At 36.1% G+C, this 24514-nt stretch overlaps 1 protein-coding gene across 2 annotated transcripts in view; it reads right to left on the reverse strand.

Annotated features, from left to right (window-relative positions):
- Nucleotides 1–24514, reverse strand: part of LOC127852236 (U4/U6 small nuclear ribonucleoprotein Prp3-like) — a 32393-nt gene that overhangs the window by 5987 nt on the left and 1892 nt on the right. The window contains exons 2-15 of one of the 2 annotated variants that reach the window (XM_052386123.1): nucleotides 15765–15911; nucleotides 14654–14769; nucleotides 14041–14145; nucleotides 13451–13543; nucleotides 11787–11959; nucleotides 10945–10962; nucleotides 10526–10619; nucleotides 9876–9973; nucleotides 7939–8026; nucleotides 7643–7744; nucleotides 7193–7254; nucleotides 5858–5949; nucleotides 1922–2065; nucleotides 1508–1607 (exon numbers count right to left, since the gene is read on the reverse strand). In XM_052386123.1, the coding sequence (XP_052242083.1) occupies nucleotides 1508–1607; nucleotides 1922–2065; nucleotides 5858–5949; nucleotides 7193–7254; nucleotides 7643–7744; nucleotides 7939–8026; nucleotides 9876–9973; nucleotides 10526–10619; nucleotides 10945–10962; nucleotides 11787–11959; nucleotides 13451–13543; nucleotides 14041–14145; nucleotides 14654–14769; nucleotides 15765–15911 (1432 nt within the window). Of the gene's footprint in view, nucleotides 1–1507; nucleotides 1608–1921; nucleotides 2066–5857; nucleotides 5950–7192; nucleotides 7255–7642; nucleotides 7745–7938; nucleotides 8027–9875; nucleotides 9974–10525; nucleotides 10620–10944; nucleotides 10966–11786; nucleotides 11960–13450; nucleotides 13544–14040; nucleotides 14146–14653; nucleotides 14770–15764; nucleotides 15912–24514 lie in introns of both variants that reach the window. The other variant, XM_052386122.1, reaches the window with a different exon arrangement.

Here is a 24514-nt window from a genome sequence, read left to right on the forward strand (position 1 = left end):
TTAAAAGCATAGGAACAAGAAATTTAGCATAAGGAAGTAATAAAAAATATTAATATATCGGAACAATTACATTGACCATTGGAGCACATAATGATTTGAAATTTGTTCATGTGAAGCATTTGCTGCATATCCTTTCAAATTTGGATCATGAGTATCCATGAAACCAAGTGGAAACAAATAATTATTTGAAAATCACTGTTTGTTAATTATCCCAAATTTAAATTATTTGTTTTGCAGAAAAATGTTTCGAAAAAATGCTTATAAAGTAGGACCCTTTCAGGATATTAGTTTTCCCGCAAAACAAAGTTATTAAGAAAATAAGAGTCAATATAAGTCTTAGGCAACAGCTTCCTGAAAAATAATTGGACTGGCAATTGTATGTCCATGCAACAGGGATGCTGCAGATCAAGTTTCATTAACTTCAGATACTGCATATAAAGATTTATTGACTTTGAATCATTAGTGTCTGAGATCTTAAGCCCTTATTCAAAGGGGAGTAACTCCTAAAAAATTATGGAACAGAAAGAAAGCCTGAAAATAGGTTTCAGATTTTGCTGGCAAACAAATAATCCATTAAAAAATGATATATTATTAATCAAAGCTCAATAACTTCCCGAAAAATAAAACGACCAACATCGATCTAACAATATATGTCCACCCGATTAGGACACTTCATATCAAGTTTCACTAAATTTAAATCATTACTGTCTAGGATTTCTTCCGAAACACAGTGTGATTGACAGTAGGATGGACAGACATAGACTAGGACAGAAAAAATCTTAGGGGAAATTTGTTTCAAACAAATTCAAATTAAAATCCATTAAACTTACAATTAAGACTGGACTGGATAAAGCACCTACTATATGTATCCCTTTTCTGGGAGAACAAGAGATGTGTTCGTCAGAAACACAATGCCCCCTTTTGCGCCGCTTTGAAGATGTTTTTTTTTTTTTTGACCTTTGACCTTGAAGGATGACCTTGACCTTGAACTTCCACCACTCAAAATGTGCAGCTTCATGAGAATGCCGCTTTGAAATTATTTTTTTTTTGACCTTTGACCTTGAAGGATGACCTTGACCTTAAAGGATGACCTTGACCTTCCACCACTCAAAATGTACAGCTTCATGATAACGCCGCTTTGAATTTTTTTCTTTGACCTTGAAGGATGACCTTGACCTTGAACTTCCACCCCTCAAAATGTGCAGCATTATGAAACCGCCGCTTTGAATTTTTTTTTTTAATTTTTTTTTTACCTTTAACCTTGAAGGATGACCTTGACCTTAAACTTCCACCACTCAAAATGTGCAGCTTCATGAGATACACATGCATGCCAAATATCAAGTTGCTATCTTCAATAGTGAAAAAGTTATGGCCAATGTTAAAGTTTTTTTCGGACAGACAGACAGACTGACTGACATACTTACGGACAGTTCAACTGCTATATGCCACCCTACGGGGTTCATAATAAAAACAACTTAGAAAGTAAAACATGACTACTGTTCCTTACTTCTGTCGTTTTGCCATCTGTGCCCTGACATGTGCCTCTACCTTGGTGGGGTCCTGAACAGCTTCAGAGCCCAGAACTCGCATCAAGTTTGCCATCCGCACTGCAACATGTATGGAGATAACATGTCATATGTAAATAGGTGATATGTTAAGTGCAAAACACAGTCATTTGAAAATGATAAGTCAATCGCCCTATCAATTGATATGTTGATTGTATAATGATTAGTCAATCACCCAATCATTTAATGTGTTAAGTATTAATTGTTCAATAATGATACATGTAAATCACCCTATCATTTGATATGTTTAGTGCTCATTGGACAATGATTACTTAATCACCTTATCATACAATTATGATGATAAATCAATAAATGCTTTAAAATACTGCCTCAACCACGTCCCCTGCATCAGATACCTTTGGGTTCCAGTGGAGGCGCCAACCCCAGCCGTATTTTCTCCTGTATCTCTTTCTGGGCCTCTTGGCGGTTCTGTCTCCGCAGTTTCTTGCGCTCTGCAGCCGTGAGGAAAACTGGCATGATTGGCTCTTTCTCTGGCTCCGCTGAAATGAAACATCAAATTGATAAAGCAAAATTAAAAGATGTTTATTCCTGGTATAAAGCCATCTCTGACTCGAGCTTGCCGCAGTACTAATGAATACTCCCTCCCAAACACTTTCACCAGAAAAATCCTCATAAAAAAATAAGTATAACCACTATGGAAAAATTATTTTATACTTGTCATTCTTAAATTATTTCCAAAAAGTAATACAAGTTTGAACAAGGGCTGTTTGTAAAACATGCATGCCCCCCATATGGGCTGTCAGTTGTAGTGGCAGCCATTGTGTGAATATGTTTTTTTTGTCACTAAGACCTTGACCTTTGACCTAGTGACCTGAAAATTAATTGGGGTCATCTGCCAGTCATGATCAATGTACCTATGAAGTTTCATGATCCTAGGTGTAAGCATTCTTGAGTTATCATCCGGAAACCATTTTACTATTTCGAGTCACTGTGACCTTGACCTTTGACCTAGTGACCTGAAAATCAATAGGGGTCATCTGCCAGTCATGATCAATGTGCCTATGAAGTTTCATGATCCTAGGCGTAAGCATTCTTGAGTCATCATCCGGAAACCATTTTACTGTTTCGAGTCACTGTGACCTTGACCTTTGACCTAGTGACCTGAAAATCAATAGGGGTCATCTGCCAGTCATGATCAATGTACCTATGAAGTTTCATGATCCTAGGCCTAAGCATTCTTGAGTTATCATCCGGAAACCATTTTACTGTTTCAAGTCACTGTGACCTTGACCTTTGAACTAGTGACCTGAAAATCAATAGGGGTCATCTGCCAGTCATGATCAATGTACATATGAAGTTTCATGGTCCTAGGCCTAAGCATTCTTGAGTTATCATGCACACCATTTTCAGATCTGTTTACCCTACCGATTGCTTCTCAGTAGTTTGGAGGGCATCTCTCAGTAGTTTTGGGCTGTTGTCAGTAGTTTTAACTTGTTCAATCATTTAGAGCATTAAAACAGCATGACTGGGTCACATATCAATTAAACGGTACATAAAGCATTAGATGGATTTACTTTCTATTAATTTAATCTGTTTATCACGTTATACCGTTATTATTTAGTGGATGTGCACACTGCCCTTCTAAACAACACTTTAACAAAAGGTTTTACATTGTGCTCACTGCACTTGTAACAACAAATTACACATCTTTAAAAAATAACTAACTTTTACATACATGATACAATGTTTCACTCAACTTTAAAATGAACAAAAAACTGAATACATGTACGAATTAAAGAACCTGGGGTCTGATTAACCCATTACTAATTCTTCAGGGAATGAGTTAATTAGCACAAATACATGTTCATTATATATGATATATATGATCATGATGCCACTGGCCTTAACATAACATCAAAATGCACATTCTTTCAAGGATCTGTAGTATGCCCCTTTCAGTCTTTTGAGTGTGTCTCTGTTATGCTGAGCATTGGATGCCAAGTAGACCTGTGTTTAGTATGTTAGTCCCAGGATTGTCAGAGGATTGCCCTATCTCAGTGATAGTAGTTATCTTTTATAATTGTTGAAGAACTGTCTCAAATGATGAGTTGATGAGATAAAATTGACAATTCCTTTAACATGTGTCAATGGCCTTAACATAACATCAAAATGCACAATTCTTTCAATGATCTGTAGTATGCCCCTTTCAGTCTTTTGAGTGTGTCTCTGTTATGCTGAGCATTGGATGCCAAGTAGACCTGTGTTTAGTTTGTTAGTCCCAGGGTTGTCAGAGGATTGCCCTATCTCAGTGATAGTAATAATCTTTTATAATTGTTGAAGAACTGTCTCAAATGATGAGTTGATGAGATCAAATTGACAATTCCTTTAACATGTATCAGCTTTCTCTGATTGGAAACAAGTTCAACCCATTACCACTACATACGTTTTGACACCATTTTTTGAAAGCCATTAAGATACTAAATTAATTGGTACCAAAAAAGACTGGGTACGACATGCACATAGATGATAGAGATTGAAGCTGTAGTTTGTTTCATATAGCTTATTACCAATTGTAAAAAGAGCTGTACCTCATTAATAAACTTTATGCATGTTTTTCTTTAAATTATAACCTTCTTTGAGCGATTTCCAAATCGGGAAACATAACTTTCAGCGTTTTATTTAAGGTCTTCTGCGTTGATAGAGACAAGTTGTTCTCTGAAATTAACTCGCACATAATAACCTCCGCATTGGTGGTTTTCAAGTCTTACTCCAAGCTAGATCCTTGCATCATAGAGGAAATGTCTTTATTTGAAGATTTGATCTTCCAATTAATGTAGCTCTGCGAGTCAATGTGTCGATTGCTGTCCTTTTTTTTCTTCCATGAGCGCACGAATAATCAACGTTACATGTTGAACAGTGAACGTTTTTCCTTTTTAGGACGGACCGAGGCATGGCCAGTATTCTCTATAGTTTTCTTTGTACTTTCGAGAGTTTGTTTTAGCAACTCTTTGGAGTGTTAATCGACATCTGATTCTGTATCACGCCGTTTGAAAGAACTCGCCATGTTTAAAATGCAAACATCCGGGTCACTGATATTATGCATTGTCCCCGGGAGGCTTGAATTTAACCAATCTCTTGCACGACGGTTACATTACATTCACCTCTGTGTTGGGCTCAGAACGGACTATTGTTATGAAAGCGTCTCATTCATGTCATGATCATACCAAGCGTTCATCATTGAGGTTACAGTATACTAAACAATCTCTTGCACGACGGTTACATTGCATTCACTGCATTAAAGAAAACCATCTCATTCCATGATATCTTATATCAGTCTTAATTCATTATTATAAAATTGATATGGTTTTTTGATGTTAAGAAACCAACATACATGCACACGTCGAAGCAATTCCTAACGTCACTCAATAAACATTATGTTCAATTATTTACATATGTAAAGTGCGTGGAATGATTCCATCTGCGTAATGGGCAATAAAATAGTTCCAAAATGTTGCATTAAAACTCGCAAGTTTTTGCACAATTTATCGTACATTAAAAAGTCATATTTCTTAATTTAATGCATGCGATCTTAAATATCCATTCAAATATACATTGAATGCGTTTGTTCGGTTTTAGCTATTTTATAGACAAAATGGCGAGCTGAGCCTTTCACAGAGTTGTATGTGAGAGCAAGGAACGACAACTCTGCGTGGAGATTGGAATTTAACATTTCTTACTACGCAAGCGCCAAAATGATTATGATTGATGAATTACCGACAATGACCATCCGTATTGCGTAGTTTAGCCAAAGAATCCGTAGTAACTACGGCGAATCCGTAGAAGTAAACAGGTCTGCATTTTACTATTTTGAGTCACTGTGACCTTGACCTTTGACTTAGTGACCTGAAAATCAATAGGGGTCATCTGACAGTCATGATCAATGTACCTATGAAGTTTCATGATCCTAGGCCTAAGCGTTCTTTAGTTATCATCCGGAAACCATCTGGTGGACAGACGGACCGACATGTGCAAAACAATATACCCCCTTATCTTCGAAGGGGGGCATAAAAAGCTTAAAATACTATTGCTTTTTGCACAAAAAATATTGACTTCCAAAGTGAAATAAGTTTGACAGTAACTAATGTATGTGTACTTTTGCTTAATCCACACGTAATACTTTTTGTATTATTCATAAAAAATATACTCTGATATTTACTAAACAAACCCTTATGTTTATCTTTATAAAAAAACATGGTATTCAACAAACAATCATATAAAATCAGCCAGTTGTACAATATGGAAAGAAAGATCAACAGGATTCCAATACCCACCCGGTGGTTTCATCTGTATGGGATGTTCCACAAGGTGTGTTATTCCCTCCAGTCTGGCCCGCAGTTCCTCCCCCAGACCCACATCAGTATACCTGACACAGAAACATATTCATGCGCTGTAAAATATTTGTAAAATTTACTTTCAATACCAGCAAATCATTGCGTTTTGTTTTATTGATTAAACTATTTCAACATAAGTCAAAGGAGTTTGTGAGTTTTAAAACATGAACCTGGTGATGTTTGTGATTATTGATGCATGGAAATTAAAGGGAGTTGTTAATATATGTTGGCATGTTTTGAAGACGTGTGTCATTAAATGTTTTAAATTGATAAATGTAAGAATAAATTTAAACAGAGAAAAAAAAGCAATCGACACTGGGGCTAAAAACATTGACCCCTGAAGTAAATGTTTAATGCTGAGACCACTTCGCCATCCTTGCTAATTAGGTGTGAAGTTTATTTTATACTTTATATAAGCATTCCTCATACTGTCACAAAATAGAACGATAACACCAGAACTGTCCAAATTTTTCAATTGTTTGGCATTTGTAACGCTTTATAATTTTCAGGTTTTCAAATCATTTATGAATAAAATGGAAATTTAAGAGTGTGGTTAATTTTAGGTACATGTATTACTGTTTCCTTGCAAATATCAGAACTAAAACGAAAATTTGCGAATCTGAAGCAATTTTTGTTTCAATTGTGTCCCTTTAATCCATTGACAATAGCTTGGATGAAGTCTACACTTCATGTCAAATCCCAGATCCCTGTTCTGTAAAGCAGAAAACTAACAAAGATGCCCCAATGACATATGTTTGGACACAGGATACAAATTACGTAAGTCTGTATTTGACCTATGTCCTGTTTGACCTTAGCCTCTGAGCTACAGACACAAGTGTGCATGAACATGTCATCTCCACACAGTTGCCATTTTTGAAAATATTTTAAGATTGTCCTGAAAATTAATAATGATGGTAAATCCTGGACAAGTCGTATATGCACATATTTGACCTTTGGCTTCTAAGTAAGACCTTAAGCTTTCAGCAAACTATTAGGCTACACCATGTTGCATCTTTTTAAATTTTCTAATACAATAGTAAGTTAGAGTCAAGAAGTAATATATCTACATTGAACAATGGACCTGTCTGTAATTTTGTACTTCAAAATATTTTGTAATGCTTTTTGACTACAAAAGATAATTTATGTATAATTTTGAAGACTGTTCTTGATGGACATACTACATTTTCATCTATGCTGTAAAAAACAAAACAAATATCTAGCATCTGAAACACTAGTAAGTAGTTACAATAATTGATTTGCTTATACCAAACTTACGAGTTTACAGTCCTGACAATATAGCTGTCCCACCATTCTATCTCTGGGATTTCTCCAGCAGCCTACAACATCAAAAAAAATGAATTACAACGAAAGACTAAATTTTTCTATCCACTTCTTAAAAACATGGCAATTATTGTATTCAAACAGCAGAAAATGATGCATGATAAAACAACAAAATGCATAATAATGTTATTAAACAACATGTTCTTAATATTGAAGAGTGATTGTTGAAAAGGAATGTTAATTCCATCTTCTACTAATGTTAATTCAATCAAAACTGTCAATTACTAATTAAGCCCAAATACCGAATTTTTGCCAAATCTAATGAACAGAAACATATACATATATATGAGTTATTACATTCTATAAAATGTAAGGCATACATGAAACAATCTTGTGTGTGTTTTTCAACAGAGAACAGAATATTGTATGAGATCTCTTCAGTACCAGTTCCTTCTTGGGAGCCAATGTTGCCAGTTTAGCTGCGGAGGCAATGCCTGTCTTCTTGGCAGCCTGGGAAATCTCGCTCTGCAGTCGATCCAGCTGGGCCTGGATGTCACAAAGAAACATGCAACAGAGTTCTTACATACTGTTAACAGCAAAACTCTTTAGAAGTCTCATAGAAACATACGACAGGGTTGTACAAACTATTACATGCAAAATAAACACAAGTATGGTGATTGAACTTGTAATCATTTCTGAATATTTCTGAACAATTCTATGGTAAACAATGTAAAAGTTACCTTTGTTCTTAATCTCTGAGCCAACTGTTCAAACTTGCCTTGCTCGTGGAAGCGGAAACCACGTTTTTGTCTCTGTGGCTGCTCAATGCTGGAAGGAACAAAACAATTTGACATCCACCATAAAAGGTTTCAATTTGATAATGAACAAGTTACTTTACAGCAACATTTTATTTGAAGCTGTGGACAAAAGGCTGCGGGCCTAGGGCAACAGTTCAAAATGTCCCCCGACACTAAGAGACCACAGTTTTCAATGTTTCACCTATGCCCACGATATAATTGTTTTAGTACCTAATGCATCATACATATATTATAGAACATTATAGAGAATATCATGACAGTGATATTCCACTGAATTGTATCACATACAACAGATTGTGTGACAGTATATTTTATCATCGCTCAGGGCCCTTAAAAAAGTGCAATCCAACCCAACGGAAATTTCAGACCTACCGTAGGTTTCCACGTAAAGCGCGCAGTGTTTTACCGCCAAAATTCAAATTAAAAAGCTGGTGCGCGCTATACATTGATACAGCGCTATCCTGGCTGCTAAATTGGTAAAAAAAATGTTGTGTAATCGTAAATAATCAAAATGGCCGCCATGTTTTTTTCCAGAAAACTACCACCCTATAATCGTACAGACTGATGGGCCATTGTCGAAACAACAAGAAGTCGCTACTGGTAGATATGAATGCGGTAGAGAAGTTTTGGTCAAAAATACATTGATACAGCGCTATCCTGGCTGCTAAATTGGTAAAAAAAATGTTGTGTAATCGTAAATAATCAAAATGGCCGCCATGTTTTTTTCCAGAAAACTACCACCCTATAATCGTACAGACTGAGGGGCCATTGTCGAAACAACAAGAAGTCACTACTGGTATATATGAATGCGGTAGAAGAAGTTTTGGTCAAAAATAAATTTGTTTGAATAAACTTGCGGACATTTCTTTGTTTGTGTTTTTACACTTCTTTATTGATAAATTCCGATGGGGATTGTTGTCGACATTCCAGAGAGCAGGCAAGGGTAGGTGCGAACGAGGTCTTTTTTGCGGGTAACGCAATTTTTGAATGCTTAATTAAGCTTTCCAATGCCCCGGATTATTGGATTGTGCAATAGTAAAATGGCGGCCATTTTCGGTCCGATTAGGTGGATTTATTGTCTTTAAATATTTTTTTTCTCCATTTTTGCATTTAAAAAACAGCCTGCGCGCTATACACGAGAGCGCACTATACGTGAAAACCTACGGTATGCCAATGCACATGTTATCATGACATCCTAACAACATGTAAATTCATATTTTAATTTAATTACCATGTTTTTCTATCAATTGAATCAGGAAAATTTCACCTTGAATTTCACCTGGTTAAGTGTATTCAATACTCAAAAATCTAATTGAATCGGATTATATATCCATATATATGACGGTATTTACCCAATACTGCATAGTGTTTGTCTTTGAAACAACTGATTTGGAGGCAGTAAACATTTCAAAGTGTTAACCAGTAAACATTGCACAGAGGGGCATGGTTAATAAATATATATTAAGTAAAATTTCAATCATATCTCAAGCTTTACTGTTCAGATATGTCCATACGACTTATTTTCGCAAGGTGCAGCTCATATTTATTGTGTCTGTCAGGCTGAGTTTCCTGAGAAGAACTGTTTACAAATCCAACTAGATCATCAATTTACAGATAGTTGCTTGACTTGACATACCCTTTCTGCTTAAGTCCGGCTCCAATAAAAAAACATGCAGAAAGGAAAAATAATACAAGACTGATTCTTCAGAAATTGTTGTAGCTTTCCAAATGATGAAATAATTTTAATATCTCTACTTGAAATTATAAGTAACAAGCCTCTTATGCTACATACAAACATCTTTAACGGAAATCCTACATGAAACAAAACGCCGCATTTCACAACTTTATCGTGAACATACCTGACACGAGGGTCAAAGTATTTAGATGCACTGATCTCTTCTGGAGGTGCATCTATCAACCCTTTAAACTGTTCCCGTCTCTTGGCTCGAATGTTGGCCTGAACAAATGAGCATTATCAGTTATCAACTGCATCCATTGACCGGAGCTTGGGTTTTACAGAAAATTTGTATTGGGCTATCAGAAATTCCAAGCATAAGCCCTATGGGGCTAGGATCGGTAACCCAATATACTGGCGTTAGAGCCTTGCTTTAATAGCATCTTACATCTTCATGGCAATTTTAGCTAATAGTTTAATAAAATAAAAATTCAATACTTCAATTTATGCTTAGAATGTCACAAGTCCCTGCGCCATGTATTCATTTCAAATCACTGGTCTATATAACACTGTTCAAGGTTTGCACTGGGGTGAAACTTTTTTTAAAGCCTTTTAAGTGTAGACAATTTGAAATTGTAGGCAATGCAGTCATAAAGTACAAAATGTAAGCATTGTTAAAGGTAACTTTTTCGAGATCATATGGCAATTAATTATATTAACATTTTACAAAACCCAAGCTTTTTTCAATTTTTGAATCTTTCTTAGAACTCCCAAAGATGCCATTTTAAACAGAGCAACTGAGACTATATTATATGCAAGCCCTCAAATGTATACCTTGAGAGTTGGAGCATAGTGGGTTAGCGTGACAGCCTGGCCAGTTTTAGCATCAATAGTCCGTCCTTCAGAGTCCAATATCAGGGGTGTGGGTCTGAAAATCATTGCATATACAAATACATAGGCTTGCAAAAAATGCGAAAATACATAGGCTTGCGATAATGAAAGAAATACAGAGGTTTATCATAAATGACACAAATACGTAACCTTACCACCAATGAAACAATTATGGTGGCTTACCATACATGAAACAAATACATAGCTTGTCATAACTGCTACACAAACATAGCATGCAATCAATTAATTTTCATTAACTATGTTTATATTCAAAATATGCAGGTTCTGTTATGCATGTAGTAAGATAGCTTATGAAAGAAAGTTTGTAGATAAAATTCAGATAAGAAGTGATATGCACTTACTGTGACATTGGCTGGGCTCTGCTGGAATAAAACAGGAATATTTTAAGTTATCAGTCTGCAGTGTACTACTAATTTCCTACAATTTCCAAGCAAATATTTTGATTTGTTTAAAATATTGATATAAATGTGTTTTAACCTAAATATAATACTTTGCACTCATTTTGTGCTCAGTTCTTGGTCATTTACATTTGCCTAATTTTTATTTGAGAAATGAAAAATCAACAAACTCTGGCATAAGTTCGGTTTTACAGCAACTCAGCTTGGTATTATAATGCTATTTCCATGTCTACAAATACTGTGAAGTTGATTGTTGCTAATGACATGTAAGCTTCAGTTTACACACTCCAGTAAATCAGGAGTGTGATTTTGGAAAACCTTCAGGGAAGGAAATCCCTCCACTCAATACTGGGTTCGCAAGAACTGGTCAGTAAACAATACGTCATGTAAAGTTAAACCAGTTTTTATTGAGCAATTCTGGATGAAAAAGGATGAAAAATGAAAAAAAATCTGCTGAAAGCCTGGGATAAAGGGATAACAATAGATTTAAAAAAAAAAGGTGATAAAATGACCTTTCCTTGAAATTGTGAAGGGTCAAAATGAAATGTCCATGTTTAAATTCGCAAGTCTAAAGTTTGTGTTTCTCTGCATTTGTGATAAAGGTTCTGCTTTTGTTTAAATAATGTGAGAAACTGTACACACAAAAATCATCAAATATCTTTTTTCTATGTTTATAAATTTTTATTATTTTTTTTTAAGGTATACCATTGCAACATATGATGCATTGCAAGTTACTGGTTGGAGTCAAAAATATGTGATTTGGGGTCTATTGAACCTATTGCTACCTGTGTACTTCGGGTGGCAGTTTCACCTCTGGCACTTTCACAGGGGGCATGCCCTTCATGGGGGCAGGGAGCCCAGGCATACCGGCCATGCTGGCGAGCCGGGCCTGGATCTGAGCCTGCAACTCATTGGCACGCTGGGCCTTGTCCTTAGCATCCTCCATGTACTTCTGGGCCTGGATACAGACACAATTACAGAATTTTAACCATTGTGAAAAAGACCAAATAATGGCTTTACAATCTGCTATAAAAAGCCTGAGACTGAAAACAGACTTGATTGAGAATGGACAAAAGAAGTGTATTTATAATTAGGATAGTTGTCTTTTGAAATTTCTAGAAAATTCAGCCCTTTTGAAATGCCTCGAAATTTAAGCCTTTTGAAAGCCCTGGACAGTTTAGACATTTTAAAAGCCCTGGAAAGTTAATCCCTTTTAGACTCTAAAAAGTTAAGCACTTTTCCAACATACAAGAAGTGAAGCATCATCTAAACCAGCAGGGGACAAACTTTATTATACAATGCAGTCCTATATTTATGGCAAGCAACCAATTGCATTACATTGAGACGCAAAACAAATGCAATAGACATGAAACACATATAACAAACACACAAACATGAATACAAGTGGGGTCAACGCCATCAACAGTCAATATATAAAAGGTGGGGGGTTAAAAACAGCTCCAAACATCACACTTGGCCTAGATTTATTTATTTAAAATGAACTGCACATACAAACTAATCTTATAGCATCACAATTCAAATTAAATAGCAATAAAAAAGAGAGAATACTTTTCAATCAAATTACCATTAAAATACTCAATGGTTCAAATTACAAATAATGTGCTACATATGTACATCGCAAGCTATATCACGATCATGATCCATAGATCTGCAGTGTAGTTAAGTAAACAACTGATAGCTTAAAACATAGAATCATTATCATTTTACTGTAAACAATTCGGGGCGACAACAAAATAAGACTGGGCGACCTTATTTTGTACTCTGGTGGACCAGCAGGGCGACTTGCTTTTAGCAAAATTGTATGCTCCTGTATATGATACCCTTACGGGCATAAAAAAGACGCAACATCATATAGTTAAACATTCAGATAATCGAAATGAAATTCAGAGAAAAGCCGTAATAAGATTGTAAAAGGCAAAATTACAAAGCTTCGTTGTGTATGTTTATTTTAGCAACATAAAACCAAATACCTGGACACTTGAGCTATTTTAAAAGACCTGGACAGATATGCCCTTTTCTATTCCTTGGAAATTTTTTTTTTAGACCCTAGAAAGTTGTCCCTCTTTAAATCACTGGAAAGTTAAACATTTCCTAGGCCTTTAACCTTTTAAGCATCTTAAAAGCTCAGTACATTTAAATTCTTTTGAAACCCCTGGCATGGTAAGCCACTATGAAAGCTCTAAAAAGTTTGGCAACTTTTCAAAACCCAGATAGTAAAGTTTATTTGAAAGCTCTGGAAAGTTAAGCTTTGAGTAGTTGAACCCTTGTAACAGCTTGAAAGTTTAGCCCTTTTAAAACCCTAGACAATTTTAGCCTATTTAAAAGCCCTAGAATGTAGAGCCCCTTTAAAATCAAAGGAAGTTTGGCCCTTAAAAGCCATGAAAAGTCGCACCGTTTGAAAGTCAGCCTTTCATGTTTGCTTGTGTACCTGAGTGGGTGGGGGTGCAGGTTTGCTAGTACCCATGATCTGTGCCTTACGCTCCTGGATCATCTTCTGGGCATTCTGCATCATCTCCTTGATCTGTAATACAAGTATTCAATGCCAACATACGAACAATCCATATGCCAAGATAGTAATGATTTAATTGCTAACTGAGTAATGTTAATTGGTCAAAAGAAGATTGTTCATTCGTCAACACAGCTATGGTTTAATGGTCAACAGAGTAATGATTTAATGTTCAATAAATTAATTACTTGATTGCAAAAATAGTATTGGTTAAATGACTGTCCCAATATTGACGGTTCAATTGTCTAGACAATAATAGTTTAATGTTCATAAAATTAATGGCTAAATGCCAACATAGTAATGGTTAAATGGCCAACTTACGCAATAGTTTAACGACCAATGTAGTAATGGTAGATTTTCTAACATTCAATGGGTTTTTGAACACCCATGCTTTATTAACTTTAATGATGCGTTATTCATTAGCTTTCGTTGTTGTTTTGTTAATTTTTATTTCAAATAGCAAAATGAAAACTTCAAGCACCAACAAGGCAGACAAATTCCTTCTATTGTACCTTTTCTTCAGTGAGCTGTCCAGGACTTGGCCCCTCATTCTCACTCGGTTCTTCCGTGAACTTGGTCTTCTTTCTAGTATCATCACGCCCCTCGTCATAATCATCCTTTAAGATATTAAACAGAAGACCACATGATGTTTTTAATTTGAATTTTTGCCATTTTAATCAGTATTTAAGTCAACTGTACAAAAGAGCTACAAACTTGCATTCTTTGCCATGGTTGCCCAATCTCATACTTAAAGTATGTGTTGCACAGCTTTCATATGGTAACCCAGAAAAACTACTGGCACACCATGCTTTTGAGTTCCATTGGCTGGCTAGTGGAAACCTGCTTGACAAAACTCCTGCTTGACAAAACTTCAAGTTCCAAGCCAAATGAAAGCCCTGTTTCCTCCTTGCCTCCAAGTAATGTAGCCATCAAGAAGAAAGAAACCTGTCCATTTTCATTATAAGATGGTTCAAAACAATACAAATTTATTCCAATCATTTATTAAAGTTCTACATTTGTTTATATATAAAGCAGGTACAATAGTTGATCAGGTAAAATGGATTACACAATCACAAAGCGTGACGGTTTGTTTTTTCGCAAGAAGACAAGAAAAGTCAAGCATACCTTTTTGCGTTTACTCTTGTAAGACTTGCTGGAAGATCTGTAATCTCCCCAAACATCAAACAGTTTCTCAGCAAACATTGGTGCTTGCTTCTCATCCAAAAACGTCTGCAATTTATCTGAAATTATTCAGGAGTCCTCCAAATTTTAACCAAGCTTTGATCTTTTTATTTTGCTTTTAGCAGCAAAGTGAGAAAAAACTTGTAGGCATGCCTTATAAATAATGAGCAAGGATGAAATATAACTAATGGAAATATCTAAAGCATTAATAGCTCATTGGTGAGTTCTGCTCATGTTTGCTGTGCCCCCCCCCCCCCCCCCTGTCCCACAAGGCTGGCTCATGTTTGCTGCGCTCCCCCCCCTGTCCCACAAGGCTGGCTCATGTTTGCTGCGCTCCACCCCTGTCCCACAAGGCTGGCTCATGTTTGCTGCGCTCCCCCCCCCTGTCCCACAAGGCTGGCTCATGTTTGCTGCGCCCCCCCCCCCTGTCCCACAAGGCTGGCTCATGTTTGCTGCGCTCCCCCCCCTGTCCCACAAGGCTGGCTCATGTTTGCTGCGCCCCCCCCCCCTGTCCCACAAGGCTGGCTCATGTTTGCTGCGCCCCCCCCCCCCCTGTCCCACAAGGCTGGCTCATGTTTGCTGCGCTCCCCCCCCCTGTCCCACAAGGCTGGCTCATGTTTGCTGCCCCCCCCCTTGTCCCACAAGGCTGGCAAAAAACTAAATTGTGAAATATTCAATGGCTAACAAATATATGCTTGCAAACCCTTATAACAAGTTTGGATTTTTAAATTATGCTAGATTTATTAAATATACAAAATGTCAGACAAGATTGGCTTTCACCCTGCTCATTAAGCAGCAACCTGTGCTTTTTGGGAACTTAGATATTTGTTAATTAAATAAATGTAATTTATATAAAAGGAGATCTCCTTCAGCATTACTAGCATTTAGTATTTCTGAAATAACAAACGTTTTCTTTAAACTTGAATTATTTTCTTTTAAATGAACTTGTAATTTTGTTATTTTTGGATTATTTCAAGCAAATAAAATCAATGGCAAGAGGCCATTAAAAGCTGAAATACAATTATGAAATGAACCACATGCCAAACACAATTACCTGCAGTTTTCTTTTCATCGTAGCCATTGTCGATGCACTTCAGGGCCGCCGTTACAAGTGAAGGCTCACTGAAGCCCAGGAACTTACTCACTGCCTTGTCCAAGAGCAACTTCAAGTCATCCCATTCCTTGTCAGACAGGGACATTTCTGTGGAGATCAATACACACACAATTAATGCAACAGTCCATAGAAATAATATGTATGTATTTTAAAGGGGCAACAGTTCTAGTGAGAAGTTAAGAACATTTATTTCTAAAGAAACTTTTTTATTTGTAAGAATTTTAATTTTGGTATGAATGGTATATACTCTATTGATGATTTGTACAAACAGATTTTACACGTTTGGTATAAACAGTATTAAAACTACCGGTATGTACTTATTGATTTACAGCACTTAAATTTACACGGCAAAAAATATCTCAATTGGAAGTTGAGAAAAATTAGGGAAAGTGGGAGAGTCAGGCTCAGTCTGGGACAAATGGCATATACATGTTAACTAGCAAATGATTCAATTGTGAAAAACCTTAAACGGGTACTTAAAAGATTTGAGGTGTGCCCATCTGGAGAAGTGCAGTCATAATCAAATCAAAGCTCTATATTTTTCCTAAAATAATTATCCGATCAGGTATTAGGTAACAAGGCCCAGCTTATTGGGTCTTTATTGCATGAAATGCCGGATTTTTGGGGAAAAAATCACGCAAAACGTCGGATTTTGGGGAAAATAAGGAAAGTCTTAAATAATCAATTCAACATATTTTGCTGTTTTTAAAACAAATTCAAGGCAACAGATAATTTAATTATGCAATATGTTATATTTTCTACACTGGATCAGGTTAACTTATGTATTTAAAGTTTAAAAAAAAAAATTAAGTCTGGGGGAAAATTTACCTGCTGAGGGGAAAAAAATCTGAGGGGAAAGGGCCGAATTTCGGCGGGTCCCAAAGAAGGAAAAAAGCCCTGCTTGACCTTTAAGATATTGACTTAATTCTTTCTTGCGACACACTGTCCAATGATGGTAAACAAATGTGCCAAATGATTTTGAAATCCCACAATGAACAACATAGTTATTGCCCGGACAAGGTTTCGGGACAGACCGACAGACAGACCGACCAAGTGACTCCTATATAGCCCACATTACCAATGGTAATGGGGGTATAACAAAAAAGATCAACCATTTTTACAACTTTCTTATTTTTTCCTTTATAATTATCTTGATGCCATAGTGTTACTAGTAAGTTTTTATAGTAAATTTTAAAACAATGTTCTGTTTGATTACCTGGAGCTTGAATAATAGATTAAAAAACTCAATTTGATAACTATGTGATATTTGAAGGCAAGCATCCTGGTACAATCAAATATTGCAAACAAGTAAAATCAATCTAGTTAAAACAAGACTATTGCCAAGCAATATATGTCCCCTACCGGCTCCAACATTGTCAGAAATATAATTTAAAAAAAATAACAATTGTTGCCATAGCAACCAGAATTTTTGACGTAGGAACAAAATGAAATGACGTGCATAATGTCCTTATTGCCATCTATCCATGTTTCAAGTTTCATGAAAAAAATATTAAGAACTTTTAAAGTTATCCCAGGATCCAGAAAAGTGTAACAGACTCACAGACTGACGGACACACAGAGCAGGGTTTTTCACCGTTATATTAGGGGCCGAAATTCGGCCCCTTCCCAATTGAAAATAAGATCATTTTTTTCCAAAATTGATAGAGGAATTTCCCAAATTGTATTTTATTTTCTTAGACATATTGGGCATCTCCCGAAATGAAAGCAATAAGCTCTAATATGATTAAGAATGCACCACAATGTGTCTTTTAATATGTCTGCACAATGAAAAAGACCCTGTTTCAAAACTTCTAAAAACACGACCTTCCCAAAATGAGCAGTTATTGCGCATGAAATTCCCAATTTGAAAGGCTAGGGCCTCTTCCCAATTTCCTGATGAAAAGCCCTGCAGAGCGCAAACCATAAGTCCCCTCCAGTGAAACCAGTAGCGGACTATACAGACATTAAAAAAACACAATGTATTTTTGTTGCAAGAATTAAAACAAGAGCACCGCCTTGCGGGTGCAGACCGCTCATCTATTTTCTTTTTAAAGGTGAAGGGACTCTCAATTTCAATCACAAAGGAGGGAGGGGTGGAGTGAAAAAGGGTGTATAGTGTGGGGGTGTGGACATTCATTACATAATCATTATCTTCCAAAAATGCGAAAAGCCCTGCAGAGCGCAAACCATAAGTCCCCTCCAGTGAAACCAGTAGCGGACAATTACAGACATTTAAAACACAATGTATTTTTGTTGCAAGAATTAAAACAAGAGCACCACCTTGCGGGTGCAGACCGCTCATCTATTTTCTTTTTAAAGGTGAAGGGACTCTCAATTTCAATCACAAAGGAGGGAGGGGTGGAGTGAAGAGGGGTGTATAGTGTGGGGGTGTGGACATTCATTACATTATCTTCCAAAAATGCGAAGAAAAAAATGCAAAAATAAATAAATAAAAAATCGGGGGTGGGGGGGGTGGGGGGGAGGTTGATTCTTGGGTGCGATGGTTGGACGGTATTTAAAAAATAAAATAATATAAATAAATATTTGTGTTTTTTAACCGTTTCAAAAAAATAAATTGGGGGGGGGTGAGTAGGGTGGGGGTAAAGTGTGAGGGTGTGGTGGTCATTTGTGACATGATCTTTAAAGAAAAAAAAATTAGGGGGGGGGGGGGGGGGGAGGATTCGGGGGGGGGGGGGGATGGTTTGGGTGGAGTCTATTGTGGTATGTCAGGTAAGAGTAGTTTTGTCAAAGTATCAATCAAATCTAATCATAAATAAAGAAGTAATGGCAATTTTAGCAAAATTTAATAATTTGACCTTGAGAGTCAAGGTCATTCAAAGGTCAAGGTAAAATTCAACTTGCCAGGTACAGTAACCTCATTATAGCATGAAAGTATTTGAAGTTTGAAAGCAATAGCCTTGATACATGTACTTTAGATGTAAAGTGGATCGAAACACAAAATTTAAACATATATTCAAAGTTACTAAGTCAGAAAAGGGCCATAATTCCGTAAAAATGACAACCAGAGTTATGCAACTTGTCCTTTTACTGTACCCTTATGATAGTTTGCGAGTGTTCCAAGTATGAAAGCAATATCTATGATACTTTAGGGGTAAAGTGGACCAAAACACAAAACTTAACCAAATTTTCAATTTTCTAAGTATAAAGGGCCCATAATTCCGTCCAAATGCCAGTCATAGTTACATAACTTTGCCTGCACAGTCCCCTTTTAATAGTTAATAAGTGTTGCAAGTATGAAAGCAATAGCTTTGATACTGTAGGAAAAAAGTGGACCTAAACACAAAACTTAACCAAATTTTCAATTTTCTAAGTATAAAAAAGGCACATAATTCTGTCAAAATGCCAGTCAGAGTTACATAACTTTGCCTGCACAGTCCCCTCATGATAGTTAGTAAGTGTTGCAAGTATGAAAGCAATAGCTTTGATACTGAAGGAATAAAAAGGACCTAAACACAAAACTTAACCAAAATTTTTAATTTTCTAAGTATAAAAAGGGCACATAATTCTGTCAAAATGCACGCCAGAGTTATCTTACTTTGCCTGCCCAGTCCCCTCATGATAGTAAGTAAGTGTACCAAGTTTGAATGCAATAGCATTAATACTTTCTGAGAAAAGTGAACCTAAACGCAAAACTTAACCGGACGCCGACGCTGACGCCAACGCCGTCGCCAAGGTGATGACAATAGCTCTTTTTTTTCTCAAAAAATAGATGAGCTAAAAATAAACTGACTAGGTGTAAATTTGTCGACACATTCTTTACAATTGTCAAGGTTGGTGATGTATTTATTTCATGGCTTGATTTGAATTTCAAACTACTTATTTTTCACTCAATTTTTTTACATGGACCCTCATTTGAGTACAATATAAGGCCATAAGTTTCATCATTAAAGAATATGGTCATGTAAATTGAACAAGAGCACCCCATGATAACGCGTGCCACGCTCGGCTGCGAAAGCTTGTCAGATTTTTTTTAGAGGTCACAGTGACCTTGACCTTTGACCTAGTGACCCAAAAATGGGTGTGGCATGAAGAACTCATCACTGTGCATCTACATGTGAAGTTTAAAAGTTGTAGGTGGATGCACTTTGATTTTAGAGCCAATGTAAAGGTTTTAGCACAATGCCTATGGCGGACGACACGACGAGCTGGCTATGACCTCGGGTTTTCTCCGAAAACAGCCGAGCTAAAAATTACTGCATAGATATAAGTTAATTTCTAAAACTAAAGCTTAGCCAAGACAAAAAGGGGATATAAAAGAGAACATAATCTGTGTAGTAAAAAAGTCACTTCCAACATCCTTGCTTTTGGGCTAGCACATTAACACGTGGTTAGTGTACGATTATCCCAGTGTTAGATTCCCGATTGCAACTTAGGATTTTTCTCTTTCAAGGCAACAGGCAAACACAGACTGTGAATAAGCTAACAGATCTTGGGTTATTTAACAGCCATGCAAGGTACACTTACATGTCCTTTGGACTCCTTACTCTTTACTTTTGAAATTAAGGAGTCCGGACAGTTTTCAAGGAGTCCAACAATTAAGACACTTTTTTATATCGTTTTTTTTCGGGCCATAACATATGTAAATCCATGAAATGTTACCGTAATTACTCTTTGTTTTCGGACACTCTAAGTTTTCGGACACCCCTTTTTTTTAGCAAAAATATGTTTTTTTTGTGACTCTTAATTTTCGGACACAGGAGTTTTCGTCCATAATTAATGTCTCTAAGTTTTCTGACAGTATATTTTACAGCGCTATTTAACCAAATTTTAGTCCTGTTTTCAGTATCTAATGACACTTCAATCATGGGGTTTTACAACCAGATTAAAACCATAAAACATGGCAGGTGCCTGCCTGAGGGCAACAGACCATTACATTTGCGTTATTGGGTAAATAACCTTGTAAACCGGTATTAAACAATGGTTTCGCCCAACAACATAAGGGTTATGACAATTACCAGGGGTAGTGCCAATTAACAGTTCAATTATCTACTGCAATGGTGCTACCCCTTCTCAGTAAAATAACTGTGACAAATACTAAACGCTTCAAAGTGTGATGCACCTTATTGCAAGTTTTACGAACAATGGAAGGTGTTAGACAACAACTATCAGAAATGAACAAAGAAAGAATTCATAGTTTGCTTTTTGTATTGCGTTAATTACAGGTTCATACTAGCGAGTATAAGTACATCACATGCTCATCTTTGAACTCGTTGGTCAAAGTACAACCTTGTACATGTAGCAACTTTCTGTTAAATAAATTAAGCATTTAAAATTATTTAAAATGCAGTGCAAACATTTATAACTGTAATTTATACTACACAGCATGGTATTTTACAAGCGCGTGCTATTACTGGTAGTCGTTGATAGTACAATTGACGCTATTTTCGGACACTTTAATTTTCTACTCTTAGTTTTCGGACACCTGTATTTTGTGAATATTTTTCGTATCTTAAGTTTTCGGACACGAACATAAATAATTATTTTTAAGTGTCCGAAAACATAGAGTAATTACAGTATATTTTTCTTTCATGTTTGTTTTCAGATCAAAATTCTTAGTGACTGCCTTTTCAATATTTGTTATATATCACATTGCTTTTTTTATAAACGCATTTCAGTAATATTTAAGTTAATAATTAACTTAATTACTGAAAGTTTTCAACATATACTATTTGTTATTATACATTATGATTGCTTGTTTAAGTTAACCACAGCATTTTGGTTAAAAACCATTATCGAAGCATTCTGTTTTGTTAATGTCATAATAATTAAATCACATCATAAGGATGTAACAGCCCTATATTTCTCATTGCTTTATATATGTTCTCCATAATATTTCTAAGAATGTGGAAATGGGAAACTCAATATAATTCTAAAATTATTTCAACATCATCATTGGGTTCTTACACCATAAAAACATAAAATTCAATGTGACAATATTATGTAATAAAAGCACAATTTCAATGAGCATGACATCTGGTTTCCAGTGTTCGACACTAAGTAATCTGAGTAAGGAGTCCTCCTAACTTTTAAAATTTAGTAGTCCGGACAGATTTCAAGGAGTCCAAAAATTAAGACGCTTTTTCATATCATATTTTTGGTCATTAACACATGTCAATCCATGAAATGTTAAATTTTTATTATATGTTTGTTTTTAAATCAAAGTTGTAAGTGACTGCTGTTCAATATTTGTTATATCACATTGCAAAATATTTAAAGGATTCCAGTAATATTTAAGTTCATAATCTACTTAAACCTTGTAAAATGTCAACATATACCCTGGTACTATTTTCTAATATGCATTATGATTGCTTGTTTAACCTCAACATTAGGGTTAAAATCATTATCTGAGCCTTCTGTTTTGTAAGTGTCATAGTTACTAAACCGCAGCGTAACGGTGTAACAACCCTATATTTCTCATTGCTTTATATATATTCTTTATAATACATGTATTTCCAAGAACGTGGAAATTGAGAACACAATATAATTCTAATTTTATTGTAATTTCATGATTGGGTTTTTACACCATGAAAACATGTTAAGACAATATTTTGCATGCAAAGCACAATTTCCATGAGGATTACACCCTGTTGCCATCATAAGTCCACAATTTAATCGTGGAGGAGTACACGGTAGGAACCGATTAGTGTGGTTGGTATGACAGTGTCTACAAACTGCAATAAACCACTGAAATCATCGATTGATAGTGACACGGGTCATTCACGATCAAACGATTCACAGCCGGTCCGATCTTCAGTACCTTGAGGCCATAAAACGTACAATGTGTAAAAAAAAACGGGTATTGTGATGATTTAATTTTAGTAATGAGAAACTGTTTGGCGAAGCTAATTTACTACAGCAAAAATATTAGTGGAAAAAAAAACCCAGCCGCTTCATAGTTTGCAAGTTCCTCTATTACTACAGGCTAGGATAGTGCCAGGGAACCAAAATAACTAATTTCGGATTCTTTTGTTTTTGTCAATGTGTTCAAGCATAATGATTTGTGGCACATTTTTCGGATCCACAAAAGTTCGGATATTCTGATCTTGCAAAACAAATAAGGAAATCTACTGATTTTATTTAATTCAAAGATGATTTTAAAGGAGTCCAACGGACTCCCATGACGCAAAAACAAGGAGTCTGAGTCTCATTTTAAGGTGTCTCGGACTCCCGTTAGTGTCGAATGCTGGGTTTCCATCATCAGTCCATTACATGTATTTAACTTGCCTGGATTTTATCGTGGAGAAGTACACCGTAGGAACCGCTTAGTGTGGTTGGTATGACAAAGCCTACAGCAGGGGTTCTGAAATATTTTATGAGTCTACTTGTCCACAGACAAGTTGGACCCACAAATTCACTTGTCCGTACCAAAGAAGTACTTGTCTGTACTTTTAAGATAAATAAAGGAAAACATCATTACTAATTAAGCAAATAATACAAACACACATATTTGTTAAGTTCTATTTTTTACTATATACATAGTTAACTGGAAAATACAAGCAAGATGTGCAAACAATACGAACACGTTTAAGTCACACATGATACCATCTCGGATATTTAATAATCTCAATATGACTAGATATTTCACTTGAAATAAAATAATCTCCGCTAAATATAAGTATATAGTTATCCGCTTATAAAGGAAACTTCTTACAAAGTTTACATTTACACACAACGGTAACGTTTTCAATCCAAGGAAATTCAATTAGCCAAGACTCAACAAATTCTCGTTTCCGCTTGGCGTCATATGCTTTATCATATTCATACTTGGCTTTTCTCTTCTTTTCCGAAGCCGAACTGATTTTATCATTGGTCTGATAAGCGTCGGTTTGACATTAAAGTGGTTTTATTTAAAAAAAAATCAAATGCAGGTAGGTAAAACATGTTTGCGTCCATTTGCAATTACGAAAAATGTTATCTAATGCGTGATTGGCTGTTGCTGTACACGCGCACTGGTTTCTCTACTATAAATGTTACCTTATGCGTGATTAGTTTAGTTTAAACCTATTTATTTTAGCTCGATTGCATCGAAAGCCTGAGGCTTATATAAACGCTCTCGAGTCCGTTTCCTGGGCCTAAAACCAGTACTTGGTGTCTTTGGGAGAGATCTAAAGAATGCTCCCACGGTGGGGATCGAACTCATGACCTCCCGGTCGCTAGGCGGACACCATATCCATTACACCACGGCGACCTTATGCGTGATTGGCTTTTGCTATATACGCGTGGACATGTTTACAACATTAAATAATTATTATCAGAAAATAACCTACCTCCAGTTAAAAAAGTGTGCTAGTTTAATTTACCACGGAAATTTTACTTGTCCCCGGACAAGCCAGCTTTCAAAAGCTGCTTGCCCGGAAGGGGAAATTGACGACTCGGACAACTCGAAAAGCATATTTCAGAACCCCTGTACAGACTGCAATTAATGACTAAAATCATTGATTGATAATGACACAGGCTATAAATGCTCAACTGATTCACAGCAAGTCCCATCATCAGTAAACAAATTTATGTATTGTGATGATTTTTATAGTAATGAGAGACTGTTTGGCAAAGCTAGTTTACTCTAGTGAATGACTGTGAAAATATCAGAGAAAAAGCGTCCACTTTCGGGTTGATATGGAGTTTAAAAGTTTGCCTGTTTCCCACTTACTACACACGCAGGCAGAGAC

Source organism: Dreissena polymorpha, chromosome 12 (genome assembly GCF_020536995.1).
Source record: "Dreissena polymorpha isolate Duluth1 chromosome 12, UMN_Dpol_1.0, whole genome shotgun sequence".
Taxonomy (NCBI): domain Eukaryota; kingdom Metazoa; phylum Mollusca; class Bivalvia; order Myida; family Dreissenidae; genus Dreissena; species Dreissena polymorpha.